The 21,814-nt window shown below is 41.3% G+C and overlaps 1 protein-coding gene across 6 annotated transcripts in view; it reads right to left on the reverse strand.

Annotated features, from left to right (window-relative positions):
• Positions 1 to 1,567: 1,567 nt before the first annotated feature.
• Positions 1,568 to 21,814, reverse strand: part of ARHGAP24 (Rho GTPase activating protein 24) — a 143,136-nt gene continuing 122,889 nt past the window's right edge. For all 6 annotated transcript variants that reach the window (XM_068680545.1, XM_068680544.1, XM_068680549.1 and 3 more), the window contains 5 exons: positions 10,253 to 10,385; positions 8,071 to 8,144; positions 7,339 to 7,460; positions 3,437 to 4,505; positions 1,568 to 2,299 (listed from right to left, as the gene is read on the reverse strand). In XM_068680545.1, coding sequence (XP_068536646.1) covers positions 2,056 to 2,299; positions 3,437 to 4,505; positions 7,339 to 7,460; positions 8,071 to 8,144; positions 10,253 to 10,385 — 1,642 coding nt within the window. In that variant the 3' untranslated portion in view covers positions 1,568 to 2,055. The remainder of the gene's footprint in view (positions 2,300 to 3,436; positions 4,506 to 7,338; positions 7,461 to 8,070; positions 8,145 to 10,252; positions 10,386 to 21,814) is intronic.

A 21,814-nucleotide genomic window follows, 5' to 3' on the forward strand; every position in this document is an offset into this window, starting at 1 on the left:
AATGCAGCCGATGAGATCACTGGAAGCTTCCAGGTTTTTTCTTCTGAAAACCGAAGATAATCCAAATTGAACAGAGAGAGTACATGCACCTTGAACACCTTCACACCTCTAGTGTGAAAACAGGAATTCCAATTACAAAAATACACATCTCAGAGACTTTGCTGTCATGCCAACAGATTTCGGATTCTACATAAATTCTGAATTGACTTTGAGGCTTACTGCATATGATACCAAGGCTTTGGTGACACAGACGTAATTAACATAGCAATGTTTCCTTCTCTTACCATTGCACGGACTTTTCATGATTGCTGCTAGCCAATGCAAAACATTCTGCTTCCTCTTACCTTGGTCTCTCCCTGAGTTGTTCTCATTTGCAGACAGACTGGATGTGCACTAGACTTGTTTACAGTAATTAGCACAACAGGCACCCTGACTGGAGCCTCTGAACCTCAGAGAACACAAACAATGCATCCGCAAGTGCCAAGAGGAATGCTCCACTCCCAGCTGTTATTTCTCTGAAACGCAGACCTCATATTTGCTTCCCATGTCTAATTAATATTTGCCTAATGTCCATGGTACAGCCATGGACATTGTAGCCTCTTCGAGACTACATTTAGAGCTCTTTCTCAACTGGAGTTTGAAAATAACTGTAATACATTTCAGTGACACTAGAGGGAAGCCAAAATGTTTCAACAACCCTCTAAAAATACAACTTGCGGCCCTAAAAACAAAGTTAAGAAAAAAAAATATCTTTAGCATGGTATAGAAAATACCAGTCATACTTACTACAGGTAAAGATGCCAAATAGGTTATTCATTTACAGCATGACTTTGGATTTTTTCACTGGCAGTCTGCATGCTGTTAGGCTCCACACTGTTCCCTCTGGGTGTTCCCCTGGTGATGCTATGAGCCTGGCTGCTTTCACAGTTGTAACACACCTTCAACAGTGTAAGTTGCTAAAGTGCACTGTAAATACGGGTGGTTAATGTCCGTGTGTTTTCTTCCTTATTTGCTGCTTCTGATATGAGTCCTGGTAATTTCTATTCTGCTCATCAGTTGTGTGGTTTTGTGTTTTGTTCAGCATCCGTCACATTACTAAGGCTGTCCACATGTCCCCTTCACCCACTCCATCTGTCTGTTTGCATGCACTACAGGAAAGGCTCCTTTCACCCAGGATGCTGAGGTAAGACAGATGTAAATGTGGTCAGAGCAAATGGTTTACATTCCTGCACTGAGCTGCAGTGAGGCACAGGGCTGTGTTAGGGTACCCCAAAAAGTGCTAGCCGTATCTTCAACCAACTTCCCCTTACATTCCCTTTTCCCCTCTTTCAACTTCTTACTCTTCACTACCCACATTTCCTCTCATACAAGCATCTTTCAACACTAACTGCCTGATTTCGGTGGCCTGATTTCCTGACAGGGTGTTCAGTATGGCTGCTCTGGTAATTTCCAGCCAGGTGGAAATTTTGTTAAATCAGTACATTTGTTACCCACAGCAAACTGCTGCTTCTCATCCTGCTGTCTTCTTAAAAAACGACGCAAAGGGTTAAGCATCGGCACACATACCTTAAGGTATCTGTTTATCTTCACTCCCCAGCTAGAGGGGGGAACAAAACAAAACAAAAAAACAACATTTGATATACAAAATAAGCTGATGGTAACACAATGCCAAAAATAGCTTATTATGTTAAGTGCAAGGGAGAAAAGCCTCGATATAAAGCTTGATTGCAACAACATTTCAATTTACCAGTTTAAATACAAGACTTGCATTAAAATATTTCTTGAGATACATCTCTTGCTCTCTAAGGTGATTTTTTTTTAAATTTATATACACATATCCAGTTGTAACACTTGACAGTAGTCTTATGAAGCATTCAAAGAGCATAACTTGATAAGTACACGCTGTAGATATGAATGGTTAATGTCTATGATTTCCTCCTTCAAGGGTTTATAACATTATGTTGAGTACTAGCCTCAGACAGGTGACCAGCCACCTGATGCAGTGTAATACCCCCAAGCCCTTCCCTGAGGTCCCACAGTCCAAGCCTCCAACGCTCACTGGATCCAGATGGTGTTGCCTCTTTCTGGTCTGCGAGGCTCTACTGTAAGTTCTCCAAAAGTGGAGAAAAACTGCTCCATTTCCTTCTGCAGCATGTCATTCCTCTTCTCCGCATCTTCTTTGGCCCGTTCCGCATTACGCATTTTGATTTCTACCATCGTGAACTTCTTCCGCTCTTGGTCCAGCTCTTCGTGTAGGGCCATCAGTTCAGTCTCCAAGGTGAGATTTCTCTGCTCCAAGCTGCAGAAACCGAAATAAAAGCAAAGAGCTCCTGAACAGGACTCCTTCCACTCACTTGTGCAGAAATGCACACCACCACAAACTCATGCATTTGCCTTTTCAATTACAAAGCTTGGATTGAATTTCCAAGAGGTGTATCTTATATGTATCTTGTAACTATGTCTTCATCAATGATCCCTTCCCATAGGGCACTCTCTCCTCCATAGCTCGTTTAGAAAATGCGTGATGGCAGCCACTGGTTACAGTGCACAGTGGCAAACAGCTTCATGTAATTCTCCAGCAAATAGCCTAAATAAGCCTTTTACTTCTGGAAGCGTTGACTCCCAGCTCCCACTGTAGTTGCACTCATTTAATGTAAAAGGTCAGAATAACTCCCTGAATGCCTTTATTTTGCAACTCAGGTTTGTCAGTTATTTGTCTACTATATCTGTATTTACAAATACAGATAGACAATTCAACAAACAAACAAAAAACCCTGCAATTAACCTGGCCTGTTTTTTGTCCTAAAAAGTTACCCTATTTTTGATCTATTTATCCTTTTATCTACCGTAGCACCCTTGTGTTTGAGAAGACTGTGCACTACTCATACACAAAGACGTGGCTTCCCCATGTCCTCTTTAACAGGCCTGAGTTTTGAAGGAAAGACTCAGGCAAAGCAGTAGTGCAGAAATGGGACTGTGAGCAGAGGTAACGCCCAGATGTAGCCCTGTCTGACTAGGAACAAGGACTCTGGAGACAGGTTAGAACAGTCTCCCAGTCCCAAAATTTACAAGTGGAGTACTGCAAGACTGATTTCACCGAAAGGTGATGCCCAGTTGCACCTCAGTCTCTGGAGGACAGACATCGAGCAATGAAATCACTGCAAGAGCCTACTGATTTTGCCAGTCAGATTCCACACAAACTCCTAAGGTTCTGGCTTTATTTCTGGTGCAATGTAGTGTGTTGCAACAGAGGCAAACAGTTGCTCTGAAACAAACCCAACTGGATCATGATACCAGAATACCAATTCCATACGCCGGCAAACTCAGTGCAGAACATGCAGTGATTGCAGCTAGTGCAGATTTTTAGCAACCCGTAGGAAAAGGAACCTCTTTTCTCTGCAAGAGCTGATCAGATGGCAGAGCCAAAACATCTTACCTCTTTAACCTTGTCTCATACTCTAGTTTTTGTTTGGCCATCTCTTGCTTCAAGCTGGACACCAGGCTGTGAAGAGCACTGTGGTTGTTAGTACTGTTGGCCACAAATGTTTCGCTGTTATCACTGCTGCTGGTGGCCCGGCTGCTGTGGCCCCCCACACTCCTTCGGTCACTTTTGTTCTCATAGTCACCCGGGTTGGAGAGGTCTTCGTTTGGTGGTCCATCCAGCACAGAGTCTTCAAAGTTACCCGCAAAGAAGTCCTGCTCGGGGCAGGTGGTGGTGGATGAACGACAGGAGGTGGAGTGCTCGGGGAGGGATATTTCACAAGACGACGTTGACCAGGTAGCACTGTCCACGCTCTGTTTGTCGTCAGAGTTCACCATGGAGAACTGCTGGTGGACGTTGTCGTAGGTGGAGAGCCTGTTGTGCTGCCCCGACTCGCTGACTGAATCCTTTTGCTTGTTGTCCCTCAGTGTGACATAGCCATTGGGCGCCCAGCCCGCGGCCCGGTTGTTGAGGGTGGTGGGGAGCCCGTCAGTGCTAGAAACACCCATCCGCACACCGCCGTTCTGCATGCTCTGTGTGCCCATCTTCGTCACTGCTCCTTTCAGGGAGGACGTTCTCCTGCTCTGCAGGGTGCAGTTGGGCAAGGTCTGGCTCTTCTCCTGGCCCTCCACAGAGCTGCTGAATGACCCATTGGTCACTATGCCACTGCCTTTATTAAAAGCCGGATTTTTTTTCACCATGAGCGGTGGGCTTCTGGTGACATCTAATTTCTGGATGCTGTTCCTGGGGCTATTTGTCTTGCTGCCTGGCTGTGCAGTCGGAGATTCATTGTCCACACTTCCCCTTTGGGGAGACTCAGGTTTATCCCAGGAGCAGCGCCTCACTGCTGTCTCCTTGGTGTTGTTATTCTCCTTGTTCTGCAGCTGCCCCACGATTGCTTTCTTTGGCATTTCATTGTTATTGTTGCACACCTCAGGTCCCATCTCAGGGTCTGCGTCCTTGGGAAACAGCTCTTCATGCTTGCTTATCATCACTGACATCAGTTGCTGGACTACTACTGTACCTGGAAGAAGGCACCAAGCACGTGGTTATTAATGACCTGTTTTATTTAGAGCATAAATACACTTTATGGGTCAAATTCCACAAATATTTAGCAAAAAATCAATTTACACAAACATTTACTTAGTATGTCCATCTGTATGACACCCTGAATCTATAGAACATGCCTGAAATTCATCTGGCCAGCAGGTCAGATGAACACCACCTCTTCTTTCCATCAAAACAAGCCAGCACGCCTCACAGACCCCCAAACAACCACAATTTTTGCAAAGGAGCTACTACTGTGGCAGTTATTGCATCCCAAGAAGACCACAGAAGGAGATAATGAGTAGTAAAGAAGAATGCCATTATAAGTGATGTGTTTCAATGTGGAAATCACTTAAAACCAAATTCTCCTTCTGGCCAAGCCCTTTCATGTAGTTAACAGAAAGGGGGCAGGCGACGGATTCACATTGCTGCAACACAGAAGATTTAGTCTGGAGCAAAACCTCAATGATGTGATGGAGTATATTTCATGTGAATGCCTTTAACCAGTACGCAGTGAGACTAGACGCAAGCAGGAGACTGCCACATTATGGCATGGTAAGGAACTTAAAAAGAACCACAGCTTGCTACTTGCTTTAATAAATGACTGCATCTCCAATAACCCCTTGGTGTGCACACCACTTGACTGCACTGTAGTTTACATGCTACCATTTATAACAGGACTTGGGACAATAAAGATGTGCAACTGTTATTTCTTTAAACAGAACCTCATTAAGGACTATTAAGAATCTTTCAGGAACAAGGTCAAGGTAGTTAAAACAACCATCCCATTTTTAAACTCCTGCAGAGCTTTCAGAGGTAGGCTGTGCTCTTTTCATCAGTAGTTTCCCACTGTGCAATATCAACTGCTCGGAATACTTGGAATATCCTTATAACCCAGCCTTTTAAAACACAACTACTAAGAGATAAATCAGGCAGGTACTTGGAAACAGTTTTTTAGTGGTTTTGTGTGTTTGTTTGCTAAGGCAAAATCATGCATTAGAGGAATCATGCAGCAGGAAAATTCACTTAGTAATTCCCCTGGCAGGTGTAGCTGTATTCCTTCAGAACACAGCTGCACAGTTCAGTGTGCAGCCTCTCTTAAAAGTTCCTGTACATTTAATTACGTGCAGCCTAACTGGACATCAGCACTATCTCGTGTCAAATCTTAAAGATTATACCTAAGGAGAAGTCATAAATCTGTTTAAGTAAAGCTGTTTCTCATGAGTAAAAATAAATAAATAAATTATTTCCCGTCGGTGAGTATAGTAACCATGCCAACTTCTACAGCAGCCACCACCATTTTAGGCTGTTGAGAAGCAGGATGCAGAAGTTTCTTCAGTCATTGCAAAAACAGTATTTTATTTCTACCCACTTCAAACATCCTTCTTGCTCGAAATTTAACAAAAAAATCTCCTCTCAGCAGCCAGTTCTGAAAAAATACAGACCCAGAAGATACCTTTTTTTTTTTTTTTTCCCAATTACTAAATGAGTGGCTAACTCCTTTTCCCATCCCAATGGGATTTCCCATCTCCCATGGGGAGACGATGTAAGATGCCTAAATTTGGGCTTCAAGGACACTGTGAAGCTTATCTCTACAGCCCAATGTCCGATGGTCATGATGGATTTGAGAGAAATATCTACAGAAATGAGGGGTAAGCCACAAATGTAATTTTAAGGGTACTTGAAGCTGCAAAGATTGATGATACTCATGCACAGTCACAGCAAATATGCATGTAAATTGGACACCTGCCCTTGCAAAGCCTTTTGAGTCAATTGCATGATCAAACCATTCCCTATGACAATGAGAACCCAGATATGACAGTGCAGATGGCAACTAAAAAGCCTTTCCAAATTAGAAATTCCTGGCTTGTTTAAGCCACTGTTCAGAGTACTGTTCAGCTGCCCTGGGTATTCACCACTTTTGTTACATGATTTGGAAACACCATGTTTCTGTCTTCAGCAACACACTTGTGTTGACAAATGGAAAGAGGAGGAATTGCAGGACCTCAGAAGAAGAACCAAAAAAAAAAAAAAAAGTAAATAAAGAAAGTCTATGGGGAATTATTATATCTGGAAAAAAGGAAAATCATCAAAGAAGAAAATAAATCCACACACTCCTGAACAAACCAATCACAAACTACCTTTTCGAATTTTGGTAAAACTATCAGTGCCAGGTCAATGTACAATCCTAATTTCTGAGAAAGTTAAGCAAACCATTCATACTAAGAAACTAGTGGTTGGAGGGAAAAAAGGCACCGTGTAATTTATGGAGAATGAAAACCATAAGGTTTAAAAAAAACAACTGTGACAGTGATATTACTTTTAATCACAGCAAAAGGTTACAGCTAGACACTGCTGTAAGTAACAGAGTGCAGCCATTTGATCGCTGTTGTGTAAGAAGGCGTGCAATACTTCTCTGCCTTCTGGGGGATTCTACATGGGTCACTGCAGTATGAACCTGCACCAACTTTGTCCTTAAAAACTGCAGGTGAAATATTAACTGCACCTCTACTACATGTGCTGAATAAGAACACGCCGTATTTGCAGCAAGTGTTTAGAGGAAAAGTACATTTTTAATTAAGTTGCCACGGCAGCAGGATTTAATGCAAAATCTGTTTGCAATACTGTAAATGTCAGTCACTTTTACAGTATCTTGCAAGATTTAACCCAGCAGTTTCTTCACATTGAAGAAACGTCCATAGAGACAAATATATAGATTTTACTGTTCATACAGCAGAGACAGGTATGTACTGTCTGTAAATCTAAAGATATCCCCTTTTTCTACCTCAGGTTATTTACAGTCAACTCACCCTCCATGATAGTCAAAGGATCTTCCACTTTAGGGCGAAGGATGTTGGGGCCAAACACTGTAGCCAGATTCTGCACACTCATTTTGTTTACACCTGAATAAGACTGGACTTCATCAAGGAATCTGTGTGAAAGAAAAATGCCTTTGAGGAATATATAAAAAGGGAGGAAAGAAAAACAATCAAAATGTATGATAGTTTCTTAACACTGCTGAAGTATTCCATTCCATATCCTCATGGAATATCATGAAAGCTTAAGGCTATTCTCCTCAGCTTTTTTTTTTTTTTGAAAATTATACATCAATAAAAAAATAAATCTCACTCTGAACTAACTTAAAGCTAACTCTCTTGAAGATGGCAACTTTCTCCAGCATATTCAATCAATTATTTGACTCAAAATATCTTCAAAATGAAAAAAAAAAAAAAAAAAAGATTAATTTTTATAATGGTTTAAGATTATACTCCTTTTTTTTTTTTTTTTCTTTGAATACTGGGAACTTCCTTTAAGTTCACAAATTGCAACTCCTGAAGACTTGTTTTTAAGATCTTATATTTTTCCACACAACTATTCTACCAGACGTGTGCAGTTTTCAATGACACCATGCTTCAGGAGTGCAGAACTACAGCCAGTAACTGTAGCTAGAAATGGGAAAATCAGGGTCCTATGAAGCAGACAGTATATATATATATATATATTTACTTCTGCCTTTCTTATATTCTCGCAAGAGCACTTACCTACAGATGTATTTCAGGAGATTATAATTGACAGCTGGCAGGCTCTTTACTTGCTTCACCAATTCTTTCAGGCCCTATATATGCGGTTTAAAACACAGTGGGGAGGCAGAGTTTTCTTAGTATTTTGCTACAGAGACTGAGAAAATGTCAGCAATTCCAATTACAAGACAATAAACACATCACTGAAGCTGCAGTAGTAAGACAAATGTGATACACGTTACCATCAGAAATGGCTTGTAGAACCCATTTTGAGGTGAGGCTATATTCTGCTAACAAGGGTTAACTCTGGATAAAAATACATACATATATAACTGACTTGGTTTCATTCCATCTTGCCATCTGACTTTACTCTTTCTTATTTTGACCAGCAGCTCCATTCCTCCTCCTGATGATAAGAAGGCTGAGGTTTCAAGGAACAGTTCTGGTTTGAATTAGTTGGTGTTTTCAGATGACAAACTATATACATGTATATGTATATATCAACCTAGTTCTGGTCCATACTAGAAGTAGCTATTCCAGTTTGTGCCCACCTTGGGAATGAGATGAGCAGAACTGCACACAGTAGTATCTGTGCTCTGTGGTTATGGTCCTTGCCAACCAGTGCCTTTAAACTCTTGTTCAGTATTGGGTAGGCATTAAATGAAGGCTCAGAGAGGGCCCCTCAGAAAGGAGGGACTCATACTCTTCACAATTAACTGGAGAGTTAGGGAGGGGAACATCTGTACTTCTACAGCACTTAGATGTATGCGAGTCAATGGGGCCAGATGGGATCCACCCGAGGGTACTGAGAGAACTGGCGGAGGAGCTAGCCAAGTGTGGCCAGCAGGGAAGTGATTGTCCTCCTGTACTCAGCTCTGGTGAGGCCGCACCTCGAGTACTGTGTTCAGTTTTGGGCCCCTCGCTACAAGAAGGACATCGAGGTGCTTGAGCGGGTCCAGAGAAGGGCGACGAAGCTGGTGAGGGGCCTGGAGAACAAGTCCTACGAGGAGTGGCTGAGGGAGCTGGGCTTGTTCAGCCTGGAGAAGAGGAGGCTCAGGGGCGACCTTATCGCTCTCTACAGGTACCTTAAAGGAGGCTGTAGTGAGGTGGGGGTTGGTCTGTTCTCCCACGTGCCTGGTGACAGGATGAGGGGGAACGGGCTAAAGTTGTGCCAGGGGAGGCTTACGTTGGATGTTAGGAAGAACTTCTTTACTAAAAGGATTGTGAGGCACTGGAATGGGCTGCCCAGGGAAGTGGTGGAGTCACCATCCCTGGAGGTCTTTAAAAGACGTTTAGATGTAGAGCTCAGTGATATGGTTTAGTGGAGGACTGGTTAGTGTTAGGTCAGAGGTTGGACTAGGGGATGTTGGAGGTCTCTTCCAACCTAGATGATTCTGTGATTTTGTGGAAGGGTCCAGTTCTAGCAGTATTTGAAATGTCAAAATGCAATTAAACAGAAATAATAACCTTAGAAATTTAGAGGAAAAGACTGCAATCAAAAGAATGAGCCAATTTATATTTACTTGGAAGATAAAATATCTGGCTGACTTGAATACCCATATACACACAGAACAATGTAAAATCAAGCACTTAATTTCATTTAGTACTTCTTCAGGCTAATATACAGTACCCTATGCCACTGCAGGGCATATACATGAACAAAATAGGGGTTCTGTCACATACTATGTTATGCAAATGTAAAGAATTTTTGGAAGGTGGCCTACTTCAGACATCTTTATGATGCCTTCTGATTCAATAATAGGCAATGAATAGAGTCCTTTGGTCTTTAAGCAAAATTTAGTAAAATGTGTCATCCTAAAATCCTTAGAAGAAAAATACCCTTCATTTATTCGCAAGAGTTGAACAGCAACTCCTAAAACCCTGCCTCTTACAGTTCAGGATAATGATCCATGGAAAGAAAACAAAGTGTCTTCCATGCAAGCTGGAAGCTATTGACCACAGTGATGTTCATTTGAACTGGTTTTGGTGACATGGAATAAATACAATGAAGGGTATGTTGTGCTTTGATTCAGACTTCCAAACACATCGGTAGCAACAACTTTCATACATAGATAGCATAAATTAATTCAAGCACATCTTAAATTAGGATAGATAATCAGCACCTTCTCTCCTTCTCAAATCTGTAACAGGTTACAACATGCTAGCCTTTTAATTCATCATACTACTCGAAGTGCAAACTCACCGTTTCTTCCTCCTTGCTGAGCATTTTGGCACAGGAAAGAAAATCTTCATATTTTGCATATGGTATGACTGGCTCTGGGAGTTCCCTTAGGTACAGCTTCAGCAGCGATGCCACCGTGTGCACATCTGTATTGCTGTTGGGTTGGAATACAGTAGGTCCTCAGTGTCAACCAGGAGAATGCAACTTACAGGCTAAAAGCTGCATAACATTTTGATTGTCATCCCAGATTTTACTGTCAGCATTATATATATTTATAGACCATATGTGTGATCTGGTATCAGTTTTATTGTCCTATAAAGAACTTAGAAGGGTACATGCAAACAAGAGTCCATCAACTCTGTCGAGGTATTATTATAAATAATTACAAATTGGGCCTGATTTGCAGACATAGGTGTTGAGATCCCAGCTGTCATTTACAGGCATCTCACACCAGTCACGCAAAGTCTGGCTTAACTGCAAGATGCATTTCATTCTGACCCAAAGCAGCAACCAGGCATTGTATTTACACAGCGGGGATTATTTCTCCTACCAAAGGTGGCCCTAGCTCCCATAACATCCCCAGCATGTCTCAGTTCCACTGTATCACTGCCTCCTTTGATAGGAGCAGTAAGCAAGCAACTTCTAAAGACCAGATATTCTATGTGTTCAGTCCAAACTTCATCTGAATTACAGGTCTTTTCCTAGCATGCGTTTTCTTCCTGTGGGCTCCCACAAAAAGACCACTCTGCCTTTCAGCTGTACCAGAAGAGAAACAGAAAACTTGGATATGCTCTGTACACACTATGGTAAATCCTTGGGAAAGGAATTTTAGCTCCATCCTGTACAGAATAGGACAAACCACTGCAAGTCACTCAAATTCAGAACGTGTCTGAATGCTAGAACAGCAGGTAACATTTTAGGGCTGAGGGTTAAAGAGCTGATATAACATGCTTTGTTGCAATTCCATTTATGGAAATTTAAGTACTTTTTGGATATATCTAGTAGCATTCTAGGCTCATTAGCAGGTGTGCTAAAAGTAAGAAGACAGGACAAAGAACAAAACCACAGGTTAGGTATGCAATAATACTTCCTTAAATCTTTCCATAGTATGTAAGATAACATCAGGATAACTTAGGAGTGGTTCTGTGAAAAGTGTGGAAATAGATAAAAAAAATACAAATTTGCATGAAGAAATCTCTCTTTTGTTACTTCCAACTCCTCTGAATTTAGCTACTCAGGCATTTTTTAAAATCTGTCCTTACTGGAATGTTCTATATGCTTTCCCTGGTTCGGGTAAGAAGTTGTACTGCAAGCTGATACCCTTCCCTCTGACTTGTGAAGAGTTTGAAAAACAGATACTGAATTACGCTGCCTTCATTCATAACAAATAAGTAATGCACAGACATTTCTATGGTGCACATCATTGTATATTTTCTTTTTTTCTTTGAGGACTCCACACTTAGAACTTTTTAACATTTGCAGTCTCACAGAGGGAACCACTGGAATTTGATGCACTTAATGATTAACATACCTCTAGCAAAGCTTATTTGGGAACGATCTCTATTAAAACTAGAATGGCTTTTACTAAGTTAAATCTTAACAACAATGATGGGAACAACCTTAGATTAACATGCTATGGTATGTGCAATCTAAGTCAAAACAGAAGAAGAGCAGTGATAAGCATTGTATGCATGTAAATGTTAACTACCACCACCACCCGCAAGAAGTAAATTCCCAGAGAACAATGCTATTTCAACCATGAAAAACTGCCAGCCAAAATTCCAAAACATGTATCAAAGTGCTTTCTAGAGAAAAATTACAAACAAAGCATTAACTCAAATCTGCATTTTTTAAAGAAAGTGCAAATTCTAATCCCTGGGTTGCAACCCTGGACTGCAAACCTAGCCAGGCACGGATCTAAACTGAGAATCCTACGTTATTCACCCTCCTTGGATGCATAACAAACATGTAAGAAATAGTATTACACATGAAACTAGATATAGCTGAACTAATTTTATGAGATTTCAAATGCTAGCTCAGATTTGGCATTTATCCTTTGCCTTGTACCTTTCCCCAGTCCAGATGCAAACTAAAAGCCTCTTCTTGACAAGCAAAACTCATTACCAACCACATAGCCTGGAGTCTTAAAACACAGACCCTTTTCTCCTCTCAGGTACTTGCTTACATGTCTTTTTGTTGCTATTAGTCCTGGTGTTTGGAGCACACACATGGCATGCATGTCCCAGCAATTGTCACTATTCATCCTTGCCTAAGACATAGATCATCCATAGAGCTCTTGAGTTTCCTAAGTTTGTTGGTGTATCAGGAAAGCAAAAAGCAAATACAGAGGGAAATACGTTTGCTATTCAGACTGTGAAGGAGAGCAGCAGTTGCAGAGAGCAGACGAGAACTGGCAGCTTGAATACAGTGCCCTACACTGCAGCATGAAAGGGAAGGGAACACAGGCTGTGATAATCTGCAAAGAATTGAACTCCAATTGCTCTGCATTTTTGGTCTTTCTCAAGATTCTTCTTATTTATCTTTAGCAAACAGGGTAACTTCCCAGGCCTTGCTGAAGAGCTGAATCGTATCTTTCCAGGGATTATTTGCATTAAACTACAACGGTCCTTTGAAAATACAAGATTCAAATGGACAGAGTGAGAAAAATTACCAAAGAACTATCAAAAACTGATAGGTCTCCCAGAGGAAGCAACAGCATCTTCTTTCTATTGCAAGGACCACGCTTTGGGTAGTACCTTAGTATAATTTCCACACCAGAAAAGCAGCCTAACACTGCAGTTTATGAACTTTCACGTTTCAATATTCAGCACTGGCAGAGTAATGCTCTGGGGCTAGTTATGCACTAAAAACTTGGGCTCTCCTGCAGAGGAACTGAGAGTGAAATGGAAAGGCAGGATGCCAAGGAGCAAAGAAAAAAAATAAATAACAGGAAGACTTGTATACTCAAACTAATGTCCTGAAATACATGCTGTATCTGAGTCTACAGCAAGGTGCTTTCTGAGCTGGGGTAAGAAACCCAGGTCCCAGTTTAGCAGATGGGGACATATTTGCAATCTTAAATTACAGAACGCTAAGGCAATACCGCAGAGTGCCACAGGATGGTGCGATTACAAAGTAAGAAGATCTAAATGGTTGAGTTAGATTTTCCCCTGAACTGTACTGAAGCACTTCTTGGAATTTAATACATCTATACAGAATATGCATTATTCTGTGATTATATTCTGTGATCATATGCATGATTCTGTGATTACCATGCACACGTTGGCAGTACAAACAAACACATATATACACACATACTGCCTGTTAATCTTTTTAAAAGAGCTCGGTTTTTTAATTATATTAAAGTGGTAGTTAGAAGCAAGCAACTTTCTTCTTTCTTTGCAAGCAACTTTCTTCTTTCATTGTTACATATTGATATAAAAATGTCAAATAATGCAAGTAGAAGAGCACTTCATATAGTCTCAGTATGTTTAGACCTTGCAATCCAGTATTAGTTTTCCACCCCCTGTTTTAAAATGCAGAGGTAAACTTAAAAACATCAGGCTACAGCATGAATCCGTCTGGCTTTTAGGTGTTTCAACCCACAAATACCCTCAAGCCAACTTCAGCCACAGAGGCCAGCTGTGAGTTTCAAAGGAGTTTTCCACTCCAAGCTCTCTTGAGGATCAGGAGCACTTATTTCCATTTCCTGTTTGCAGCACTGTATGTTGTATCTATCCACAGGCTAAGTCAGCCATCAGTAATTACATGCCTACCTTGAGGACATTTGTGTAATCGGTAGTCCATGGATCTTTTCAGGGCCTGTGCAGGGCCTTTTCCTCAGGGACTTTTTCCAGCTACAACTGATCAGTGTAAGAAAAGACAGCATTGCTCTCTTCAGTCTTGGCCTTGCTTACATCCTAGATCCATTACAGCTCCAGACACTTAATAATTATACCTATCTTGACACTTCTTTTGCAGTGTGACATCGTAATATCAAAATGTTTAATGATTACACATTCATAATTAACATGATTAAGAGTATTTATTAACAAGTTTTGAAGTACAAAATGTCAGTTCCAGCAGAAAATCCTCCTTATTCTAAATTGGAACAATTCTCATTAAGTGAGGCAAACTTTTCCAAGTGCAGAACGAATGATTACAACCTTGAAATGGGAATGACAAAGCACACGGTTGAAATGCAACACAAAAAGTAGCAGCAAGCTGAGAAACTATTTCAGTATCTTGTGCTAGGCTGAGGAAGATTACTTAACCACTAAAATGTTCAAACTGCTTTACTGTTGATGGTTTTGGAGGAGCATCCCCCACTTCAGCACTGTCTACTCAAAGGCATTACAAACACACACACACACCACAGCCTCCCTGCAGCCATCAGAACACACATCGAAGCGCCCTTCATCCAGACTTTGTCATTGGTACCCCTCATGGCACTGCTGTTTTGACAGCGTTTGCCTTTGTGATACCACAGGCGCTGTGGAAGTGGTTGTCAGATGGATTACACTGCCTGGGGATCTTCACCCTCTCCACCATAAATAAAAATTGCTGAAGCCCAGCAGGTCACCAGAAATCCCCACATAACCCTCACCCTCGGATAAGTGCACAGCGTGTTCAGAGAGCTGGAGTCAGCGCTTCAGAGCACACAGCCAACAGCCTCCTCGTAACTTTCAGAGAGGAAATAGGGCAGGGTCACATTACAAAAAGATAAATGCTACTCCAAAAATAGCTCTGGCCCATGATAACACGTATACAGTTTGCATACAGAACAAACAGTAGGAAACAACAAGCTGTGAGGCTCTAATTAAATTCAGGAGTTCTGGTAATAAAACGAAGGAGAACAGTACGAACAGTTTGTGTATCAGTACATCCCTGAATTACTGGAATTGCATCTCTGTCCTTCAAAATATGTCACAGGTCTTAGCCCTGCAAACAGAGACTCTGTCACCAACATATCCTGAACCCATCCCAACACCTGGTGACTGTGTCACTGCTTAGCTGCATTCGGGCCTTATGGAGAAGCTCTCCTGGACCAGTGCAGATGTCTTCCTGTCACAGGAGGATGAGTTTGCAACTGGCTGCCAGTCTGCAGACAGCACATGATGCTAGAGTCCGTGATAAAACAGTGCTGAAATACTGCAAGTGAGCAGCATCGAGGAGTATTACAAACACAAATAACTCTTTATTGAGAGAATGAGGGCACTGCTACTGCTGAGGAACCAGCACTCACAGGATGGCCAGGCACAGCCAGTGTTCAGTAATGTTAAGGCGACTCAGGAGTGATGCAACTGGTATTGGAGTCAGGCTTTGGGCCAGAAATGCAAAGGTCAGGTCAATGCATAACATAATTACTGAACACTCTGTGCCATTTTTGTCCCCTTGTGTAGATACCTTCACTTTCCTCTATAATGTACATACAGTACAAGCAGTACAGTGCAGAATCTAAGTGCCAGCTGAAATTTTGCCTACAACTTATGAAACATGCATTAAAGCCTTTACCATCTTAGGCTCTGAGCTCTGTTCTCCTCTCCTTGCTGCTACAAGAGCCTGGCTCTACTGTAAGTACACTTCATAGAATCACCCAAATTATTTAGGTTGGAAGGGACATCCAGAGGTCATCTAGTCCAACCCCTGCTCAAAACAAGACCAGTTATGGCAGGTTGCTTAGTGCCTCATCTACTTGACTTCTGAGTATATCCAAGGGTGGGGACTGTAAAAACTTTCTGAGTGCCTCCTCCACTATCTGGTCACACTCTTGCTGAAAAAAAATAATTAAAAAATCCCAATATATAATCAGAATTTCTCATGTTTCAGCAAGCACTGCAAGGAATACTAAAGATTGACAGACTATTTGCAAGTTAGACATCCACTGCAGAAGTTATAACAGGAGCCAATTCATTCTAGAGCCTGATGCTTCAAGAAGAGCAACGAAGACAGCAGTTTAGGACAGAAAGAGACAGACTTTGTGGAAGGACATGAAAGATTACTTACAAAATATAGATCATTAAAAAGAGGTGGTGGATGCTTTCTGAGGCCTAAAAAACAGATGGGTTCCTATCAGGAAACAATTAGCTGCCTCCAGCCAACATGCTGCCAAAATATCTAATCATTGCTAGGTTGTTCAAAAAGGCTAGTACATTTCTGCAGAGATTTTGCAGGCATTCTACAAATATCTAAAACTGGGTAAGCCCCACAAGTAAACTACCTCTTCTTGTTTATTGGAAGAGAAAGCCACAAATCTGGCAAGCCTTATTGTATAAGGATGTGCTAAAACACTCCACATGCTTACAAAATGTCATCCTTTCCTAAAAACTTGCCATTGGTAGTGGAAAATGCCCTTTCTTGCCTTCTTAAATTACAGCCCCACAGCAACAAGTGAAAAGCAGGTGTCTTCACAAAGGTTAAGGAGCAACTCCATTTCCAAAACTGAAATTCATGCAAAGCAACTACAAATCTTTGTTCACTGCCAATAACCAAAACCACACACTCCTACAACAGGACACCAATTAAACGGATTTAATGACCCTTGCATCACACTAGAATATCTTTGTTAACGTGTATTTAATTGCTAGATTAGGTCTCTTAACTCATGCCATATGTAGAGGTAATTTCTGCTAGCTGGGTAGGAAGAGGGCCGGGGTTAGAGCAGACTTGGAAGTGGCTCCAGATGCACAAGCGATGAGCAGGGTGTCATTTGCGAGGATCAGGGAAGGAAGCCTGGAACACCACAGGCACAAACGGATGGGAATTTACACAAGCCTAAGGCCATTTGTGTTGGCAGGAACTGGCTTTCTAGTAAAAACTTCATTTCACGTAAGTGCTTTGTGTAGGGATTACTGTGCTTTTTTCCCCTAGGAAAGGAATAAAGCCCCATTCTTGTGGGGAACTGTTTCTAAACAACTTCTTACACAGAGGACTGTATTTGGAAAATGAAGAAAATTCTTAACTAGTGATATCCAAGTCCATGTCTACCTGTACCCCTCACAGTGCCAGTGCACCCCCAAAAAGACAGCTCCCATTGCATGAGACTGTAAAGGGAATTAGGCTGGCCTCCTAGATAGATTACTAAGTGCCAAGGCCTGTGCAGTGCCTAGAAGAGTGGTCCTTTCCTCTGCATCGCAGACCTCTGCTGGGGTTGGGGGGGATGCTGCCTAGCAGCAAGGAATGCCTTAATGATAATTAAAGGAACAACAAACAAAGGTCTGTCTTATTCTCTTCCAGAACATCTTTCCATACACTACAATAATACTAACACATTACAAAGAACAAAAAGATAAAAGTATTTCAGTATTATGCTTTTAAATGTTGTATATAGTCGCCTTCTAAAACTCTGACAGCTTTCCTGGGAACTGCTAAGCCCTAAAACCGTGGAGGATCTTGATAGATCACTGCCCGAGGACTGAAAAAGTAAGGTTTTCTGGAAAGCACAATTACTTCCATGCTACAAAAACATTTGTTTTTCCAGGCTTTTCATTCAATTGTTGTACCTCGATTCAGAAAAGACATACATAACACACCATAATAACTCCACCAGGGACCAGAATATTTCTTTATAGCTGTACTTTCTTCAGAGTCTCCCTTGTTCTGTCTGCTCAACAGTTTTAAAATACAATCAGCTGTCCTTATCAAGTTGCCTTTTCCAGCAATTTGGAAAATGCTGTCCCCATGTCCACTGTTCAGAGAAGTCTTGAATCTAGAACTGGCACACCTGCTTTCTCTCTTTTGCATCAGCATTGTAGTTTTATACCAAGCCTGGAAGGCTGAGTGTCCCCATTACCCCTCACAGAGCCAGTGAGGGGGTGCCCATGCCCTGCTGTACATGAGGTTGGTGTTCTTGTGCCTTGCTACACAGGGGGGCTGCTTTAGTCCTAGAAGCAAAAAATCTCAGAAGCCCTATGTGATTGCCTCGCTGTCTGAGCATGCTCAGGGAGACTGTCTTCACTGTCTTCCCTCAGATACATGCACTTTTCATGGGCTTCAGGATATGTGCAGACACAGCCAGTGGAGAAGAATCCTCCCTAAAATCATTCAGTCAGGTCGATTTTGGAGTTGAAAGTAATTTATGGTATGCTTTGAGTATGCCCTTGCTGAGGGAGGATGCAGGAACGATTGGTAGACAGTGCTGTTCTCTGTATATTGACTTGGGCATGTGGTCCTTCTGACACCGAGGATATTACCTTGAACCATCCTCATCATTCACCTGTTTTTCTTTGACAATCCCGGTGATTAAATGTACAGAGATTAAATGTGCTAGTTCCATGCTCTGGATTGTTTGACTGCGGTGAATAATGGCTAATATTTGCCAGCCATCACATCCTGCCACTTACATATCCTTTTCTCAGCTGACAGCTACGGCGACTAGAGCAACAAGGAATATTTTGTCCTATCACCTACTGCCTTCTCTTTTAAAGGGATCTATACGCATGAGAGAATGGAAAAGGGATTTTGTTTTGCTAAATGTGCAAGTGTGTGCTTGCCTCTTCTCTTGTGCATACTCAAAAACACAGGCAGGTAAACAATGCGATTCTAAACCCCAGCAAACTACTGGGCTATACATATCAACAATAACAGTTTGAAATTCCAAGCCACATACATAGATCAGTCACGTAAGTATTAATATCTGTTTCAGTGACACTTCAAATATTTTTTCTCCCTGAGAAATCATAATTCTCATGTCTTCTGGCAGTAACTGTGATGAACAGTAGAAGGAAAGAGATAATATAAAAAGAATAATCAAATTTTATGTGTAAAAATTGCGAAATGAACCCTTATTGCTATTTTCCTTATGCAGTGCCATATTTCCTATGCTAATTTTACAGAACAAATAGTCATAATCCACTTCGTATCTTTACAAACGTGTGATTTGTAATGCAGCTGAGGGACTTCAAATTTAAAATGTAAGCCACACAAGCAGAAAGAAACCTACCCCAAAGGCAAGCAAAATGGATTCCCTGGAGGGGACAATTCTACACAGAGATGGCAAATACCAGGGATATTTCAAATAGTAGTGAGCTCACGTGATTAACTAATTCCAGTGCTAGTTCCTCAAAGCAGATATCATAGGATGTGTATGTAATACATACATACGGAGTGGGATATTATTTGATTTTTTTAAACTGTCATACACTTTTCATTATTCTTTTTTTTTTTTCCTTCATACAAAAGGCATCAGCATTTTTCTGCTTTTGCACTGTACCTCCCCTTTGCAAGACCACAAGAAATGTAAATGCTGATGTGCCAGTTTTCATCGCAGGTGGGATGTTGGATGTTTCAGATTGGATACCGGGTTTTGTCCTTTTGCAAGTTTAAGAAATTTCAAATATTGGCTCCACTCTCACTGAATTGTGTACACAAAGCTCACAATTCTTAAGCAACATTTTATCGACCTATAAAATAAGATCAAGCTCAAATTAATATGTGAAGATTTTTTGCTATTTTCTGAATTGTCCTGGATTCACTGCATTTTTGTAACTGACCAGCAACAGCACACCCAGCTGCTAACTCACAGAGCTACAATTTGTCAGATGTGTCTCATGTTTACAAAACATGGCTGCAATTTTTCTATCCTCTGAGCAAGGCTAGTTTGCTCCCTTAAAATGCATCGTGCTCTTCCTGTTTGCTTTCATTTGTCTTTGTCAAACGGGCACGGACAGGAGCACGGGAGGGGATAAGGGCAGTGTATCCAGAGAACCGTGGACAGCAGCTACGCTCAAGGCCACTGCGCAAAAAAAGATATCTGTGCAACTGAACTCCATCTCCCAAAAATAGAAATTTAATATTAAAAGAGTACTAATCACAACTGTAAAACCTTACCTTTCTTTTTCCTTTTGTTTCTACAAGTTGTGAATTGTACAGAATCAGCTAACAAAGCATAAGAATGGTTATTTAATAATCTAATTTCTCACATAAACCCATACACCTGCATACCTACGCATTTCACGGTGACTTCATTTATTCTGAAGTCTTTGTTTCACCTACGTGTACTTACATGCAGAAAAAATGTCACTATGAAAAATGGCAAACTACTCAAACATCAGCTCTTTGTATTACTTCCAGCCCCAATGACAACAGCCAGTCTTTCTCCCAGTCCAAGCTGGTGACCCGGCACTGCTATGGAAGCGTGACCTGGCTTCCATTGTGTTTCTTGTCCCATCAACAAAACTGTCAGCCAAGCTCTAAACGCTCAATCATTATTACTACTGATGTATGAGAAGGAGGGAATGTAAATTAATAAACAAAAACCAGGAGATTTTGCACTACCAGGCTGGTGACTACAAATAGATAATTACAGAATAAACCCAGTGGATTTCGAACTCCATGACAAAAACTACGCACAGCCCCCTACCCTAACATATGCTCCTTTCTCTACAGCAACTTCTCAGCCTGTGGCCACTTTCCAGGAGCTCAGCTTGCCATACCAATTCCATCAAACCCAGAGAACATGCTGCTCTTCAGCACAAGGAAAAGAAAGGCTACCCAAAACTAAGGTAATATGTAGGTGTTCTTTCAACATTGTGAAATGAACTCCAAAGCATACAACTGAAACAAAAGATTGTAGGAAAAAAGTAGATGCCCAGTGGCAGAGGTGAGAGCAGAGATTAAATCCGCCTGACTTCTGGTCCATTTGCTACAGCAAAGTCACACATTACCTCCAAATTCAAATGTGAAAAAGTAACCAGAAAAAGGACCCTTCGAAAAAGGACACACAGGGATACAAAGCTGGTCTTCTATAAATTCTCAGCTTCAGAAGCAGAACTGCACTACTAAAGACTGATAGCTAACTCCTGCTCATGTTTCTTTTTTGCTGTAGTGGAGATCGTGCTTACTTCACAGCACTGGCGTTTAAACTCTCTTCTCCATTTCATCTGCTAAAGCTCAACCTGCGTGCCTGTTCCTGGGTCTCATTAGTGTGTGCTACAGACACTGTTAAATAACTTTGCAAAAATAATTTAAGCAGCTCATCTCTGGTCTCATTTGCTTTGAATAGATAGACCTTATGCACCTCTTTCAAGCTGCACGTCTCAGTGGGGTGTTCAGTACATCATCTTCCTGGGGCTTGGGGGCAGTCTATTTCTTAAGCATTTCCTCCACGATCATTTGGCTTGCAGGCATTGAAAAAATAACCTTTGGTTTCATTTGCCCGTAGCATTTGCCCACTTGTACCTTTGGTAGAGATTGTGCCAGGAACATGACCAGCAATATTTAGCTAAATGTCAAAGAAAGGAAAAGATACCCAGCAGGTTCCCAATTACTATAATTTTCTTCTTGTTTTTAGGTAAGTTAGGCTATAATTGAACAGTCTGTAAGCATGCTTCAAACGTTTACCGGGTAAGATTATCACTTCCCAGAGTCTTCCAGCTCCACAAAACTGTTTTCTGGTCAGTCATCCTAACTCTCACCTTCTGATGAGGAATTAATAAAACTCGTATGAAGAAAATCACTTTGCTTTTCCACACAATTATAAATTCTTGGCATTTCCTAAACTAAGCATCAGGACTTAGGAAACTGTTCAAGATACAACAGACTACAGATGTCTGCCTTCTGTGCATCTGTGAAACATATACCTTC

This window comes from Anas acuta, chromosome 4 (genome assembly GCF_963932015.1).
Source record: "Anas acuta chromosome 4, bAnaAcu1.1, whole genome shotgun sequence".
In the NCBI taxonomy this organism is placed as follows: domain Eukaryota; kingdom Metazoa; phylum Chordata; class Aves; order Anseriformes; family Anatidae; genus Anas; species Anas acuta.